Raw genomic sequence first — 4,995 nt, 5'->3', positions numbered from 1 at the left:
ATATATATATATATATATATATATATATATATACATTATATTATATTATTTTATATCATATATTACAGAGAGCGGGAAGGAGAGCCTTAAAACAACAGCAACATTATATATGAAGAAGAAAAGAGGAGAGAGGGGATAGCTACATGCGTGTGTGTATGTGTGTATGCGTGTGTGTGGGAGTGTAAGTATGTATGTGTATATATTAAGAGAGAGAGAATGAGGGAGAAATTTAACACAACACCACACAGCAACAGTATGGACGATGAAGAAGAAGAAGAAGAAGAAGAAGAAGAAGAAGAAGAAGAAGAACAACAACAACAACAACAACAACAACAACAACAACAACAACAACAACCAACAACAACAACAACAGCAGCAGCAGCAGCAGCAGCAGCCAGCGAAAATAAAAAAGCCATATCTGGAAATATGTTTAAATTTCACTTTAAATGCTTGAAGCATGCAAAAAAAACCTGCTTCAGTTACATAAAATATGGAATTTGACTCCCAAGAAATTTTAAATTATCTTCCAAAAACAAATGATGACATTTTCATGTCTTAGAAATATTTTAACAAACTAAATAAACTGACGAAACACTTATTGCCCGTTGTGCAAAGGATAAAGGCACTACATAGCGTTGCCAATATGGTGGCAAGGACACAAACAAAGAATTTGCAAGGGGGCTCTTTTTTTTGGGGGGTGGGGTTTATCTCTCTAAGCAATCTAAGTTCTACTTTGACTTCTGCATTGTCTTGCATCTTGCAACAGTTTTACAGATTGCTCTTACGCATTCATCTAGTATTTGTCATGTTTATTCCCTTTAAAAAGAAAAAAAAAGCGGAAATGGGTTGGCGTTATATTCCTCTGCCAAATAATGGCATATACTCGACCATTCTGACAAGCACTACGAAATTTTATCACACACACACACACACACACACACACACACACACACACACACACACACACACACACACACACACACACGTTTTGTACTTCGTGGTCGAGACAAACATATGAACATCATATGTATGTGTGTGGACCCTTATATATACGGGCTTATGTGTATGTATGAATATATACATATATGTATTTATACACATATATAGACACATGCATATGTATATGCATATATATATATATATATATATATATATATATGTGTGTGTGTGTGTGTGTGTGTGTGTGTGTGTGTGTGTGCATAAGTATATGCACGCGCCCTTTTACACAAATACACAGATTTACACACATACACATACACACACACACACGCATACACTTATATACTGTTTGTCAGGAAAATGTGTATTTTTTAATGAGAATAGACAAAGAGGATATGATTACGTGTGTTCAAGTGAAGAAAGCTGTCTGGCAAAATGTAAATACCATTATAAAAAAAAAGACTAATTCTAAGCTGGCAGATAATAAATTATACCTCAACACTTTTCAACGCAGCATCCATGTTGCCTCCACCCGCGCTTTCCATCTTGAATGTTCAGTTTATTTTATGCATAACTTGTATGAACTAAATTCTCCAGCCTTGATATGATTTTATGCCTTGTGGGAAACAGTGCGCCAGTACGGACAAGTGATGCCATTAAAGGCCTCGTTCAGCAGCATTCTGTCCGTCTTTACATTCTGAGTTCAAATTCCGCCGGGGTCGACTTTGCCTTTAATTCTTTCGGGGTCGGTAAAATAAGTACCAGTTGAGCACTGGGGATCGGTGTGATCGATTTACTCCCTCCCCCTAAATTGCTGGCCTTGTACCAAAATTTGAAACCATTATTATTAAAGCTGTGAGGTGGCAGAATCGTTAGCACGCCGGGCAAAATGTTTAGCGTCATTTCTTATGTTTTGAGATCAAATTCCGCCGAGGTCGACTTTGTCTTTAATTCTTTTGGGGTCGATAAAATAAGTACCAGTTGAGCACTGGGGGTCGACGTGATCGATTTACTCCTACATTGCTGGCCTTGTGCCAAAACTTGAAATCAATTAAATGAGGTTTCGGGTTTGTTCCCACAGCGTGGTATATTGAGCTAGATTTTTTTTTCCTGTTGATCCAAGCCTTGTGAGTCAAATTGAATAGACGGAAACTGTTTGGAAGCCCGACGTAATTCAAAAAGCCCTTGCGTAACACGAATTGCATCGCGCTGATTCAACCTGAATGCTACATTAAAAGCAGCCCAATGGGAACGTAGTTCAGTTGGTCGAATACACATCGTCGAAACTGACGATGGTCCCTTTACTCACTTTGGGGAGACGGTTACAAGATAACGAAAGAGCTTCTACAAAGTGGCTCACCTGCTAGAAATAGCAGTCATATCTTACCCAATCATACCGTAAGTGGGTATGAAATATTGGTTTCAAATTGTGGCACAAAGCCAGCAATTTTGAGCGGAGAAAGCAAGCCGGTTCCATTGAACCAGGTACCTGATTGATTTGCTATTTTATCGATCTTGAAAGAATGAAAGATGAAATTGACCTTAATGGAAATCGAAATCCGAACGTAAAGAGTCGAAATGGGTATGACAAAATGCGTTGAGTATGGTAAAATCTAGATGGTCGTGTTTGGAACGACTTTGATCAGAAGACTTCTAGATCAAATCTGATCTGAAGCTTATCAATAACAACCGTTCTCTCTTCAATGAAGTTACACAATGTCTAAGGAAAGGGCATGAATATCACTGATTCCAGTAACCACCCATACCACCCCTTGCCTTACTAACATCCCCCAACCCGCTTTAAATCTGAATCTTCATTCTTTTATAAACGGTTTTATCATCTCTAATGTTTATGCAATTCAAAAATTCGTTTCGCAAATTTGTGTTTTCGCTTTCGATCTTATAGCACTGCACACATCTTAAGTAAAGAACTTGTGTGATATTATTCCATTATTTCGCCTTTCGAAAAGAAGGCGGGAAACTGACTAAATGGTCAGCGCTTTGGACTAAATACTTAAAATTTTCTTCCGGCTCTTTATGTTTTTTTGGTTCAAATTTCGCTGAGGTGGGCATTACCTTTCAACCTTTCGTGGTAGATGAAACACGTTCCAGTTAAACACTGGGGTTGATGCAACCGACTAAACCCCTGCTCTTAAAATTGCTGGCCTTGAACCAAAATCCGAAGCCATCTTGTTTTTTAAGAGCTAAGAAGTTTGCTTCGTAAGCTTTCTGCGTTCGATCCTACAACGCAGCACATATCTTGTTAATTACAAAGCTTGCGTAATATTGTTATCTCATTAGGTCTTTCAAGACGTAACAACACTGTCCCTCAGAGGAATTCTGTTTCCATTGGGGTTGGCACTTAGATCTTCCTTTTAAATGCCAACATCACTAAAACGATTCGTTGGGAGTCTCCAAGCTGGAGTCTCTTAATTGAAAAATCTAGAGAGATACCAATATCAAACTATTAACAGATGTTATCTTTGTATTTAAAAAAAAACAGCTAAAATACCAATCCGGAAGGTTTGAATAAAAGCTGAGGTGGTCACAGCTGGAGGGCTGTTTATCAGAAATCTGCTGGATCAGGCTGACCTACAAACTTTTATATTCGAGCAATAGACTACAAGAAATTTAATATTTTATCGTTCATATTTACTAATTAGTAATATTTGATAAACTTTTTGCTCGTTTGAGTGATTATTTTTATTTCTTTTCATTTTCACTCAGGAATGTCTTGGCGGAAGTGTCAGACAGGAATTGTGCAGACCCTATATGCACCGGAAGTTCTATGGCAAACGTTATTATTGGCAAGCTCATATTGACTGTGAGTAACAATTCAAAATTCCTCTTATAATTTGTCTGAATCAAAGTATATACATATGGCTGTATGTGTGTGTGTGTCTCACTCTCTCTGTCTCTGTCTCCCTTTGTCTCTCTCTCTCTGTTTTTCTCTCTCTCCCTCTATGTTTATCCCTCACTGCTGCTCTGTCTCTCACCACTTTTCTATCTCTATCTCTTTTTCTCTGTCTCTTTCTCTGTGTGTCTCTCTCCCTCTCTCTCTCTCTCCCCCATCATCTCTCTATCTATCTCTCAGTCCGCTTCTTCCTTTCACTCTGTCTCTCCCTCTCTCACTTTTTCTCTCTCTCTCTCACCGATCCCCTCACTCTAACCTCTCTATCTCTCTCTCTCTCTCTCTCTCTCTCTCTCTCTATCTATCTATCTATCTATCTATCTCTCTCTCTTTCTATCTATCTATCTATCTATCAGTTCGCTTCTTCGTTTCACCCTGTCTCTCTCTCACTTTCTCTCTCTCTCTCGCTTTCTCTCGCTCTCTCACCGATCCCCTCACTCTAACTTTTGTCTCTCTCTTCCCCTCTCTCTCTCTCTCTTCCCCTCTCTCTCTCTCTCTGTCTCTCTTCCCCTCTCTCTCTCTTCCCCTCTTTCTCTCCCTTTGTCTTTTTCTCCCTCACTCTCTCACCCCCCTTTCTATCTCTCTCTTCATACACTGTCTGAACGTATTTCTGCGTTCGTATCTCTACCTCTGCGTTTTTTTTTGTTTTGTTTTTTTTGTTTTTCACGGTTCTCTACCAGTGGGAAATATAGAATCACATCTTTCCGCTCCATATAACCCCCACCTTCCATCCAGCACCTCACACGCAGACAGACAGTAAGAACTCTGTGACGGGAAGGGGTAGAGCATGGGGGCAGGGTGGGGGTAGATGTACGACTGACACAGCAATCGGGGCCTTAAAATAGTTTGATATTAGACGAGAAAACCAGAGACTCTTTAAAAGACTCCAGATCGCACCTTGTACAACGGGAACGCACACATTCACACACACACATATGCGCACACACACGCACATACAAAGAAAGGATATTTAAATATCAAGTCAGACATAGGTACAAGATATAAAGGTGAAAGCAGAACAGCCTTCAGTCCTTTCTCCATGTTCTGCCACCCATGGAGAACCAGAATTTCTCTCTGTATTCTTCCATTCTTTGTGAATTTGGGTTTCTGATAAGAATATATATATATATATATATATATATATA

General features: G+C 39.1%; 1 protein-coding gene across 1 annotated transcript in view; it reads left to right on the top strand.

Annotated features, from left to right (window-relative positions):
* LOC106872637 (ADAMTS-like protein 2) overlaps positions 1-3,771 on the top strand; it is a 236,153-nt gene extending 232,382 nt beyond the window's left edge. The window contains exon 5 of the mRNA XM_052972039.1: positions 3,667-3,771. Coding sequence (XP_052827999.1) covers positions 3,667-3,771 — 105 coding nt within the window. The remainder of the gene's footprint in view (positions 1-3,666) is intronic.
* The last annotated feature ends 1,224 nt before the right edge of the window (positions 3,772-4,995 follow it).

The sequence above is a fragment of the Octopus bimaculoides genome, chromosome 12, assembly GCF_001194135.2.
Source record: "Octopus bimaculoides isolate UCB-OBI-ISO-001 chromosome 12, ASM119413v2, whole genome shotgun sequence".
Classification (NCBI taxonomy): Eukaryota; Metazoa; Mollusca; class Cephalopoda; order Octopoda; family Octopodidae; genus Octopus; species Octopus bimaculoides.
The sequence above is the reverse complement of the archived record's forward strand: the minus strand, read 5'-3'. Positions and strand labels throughout refer to the sequence as shown.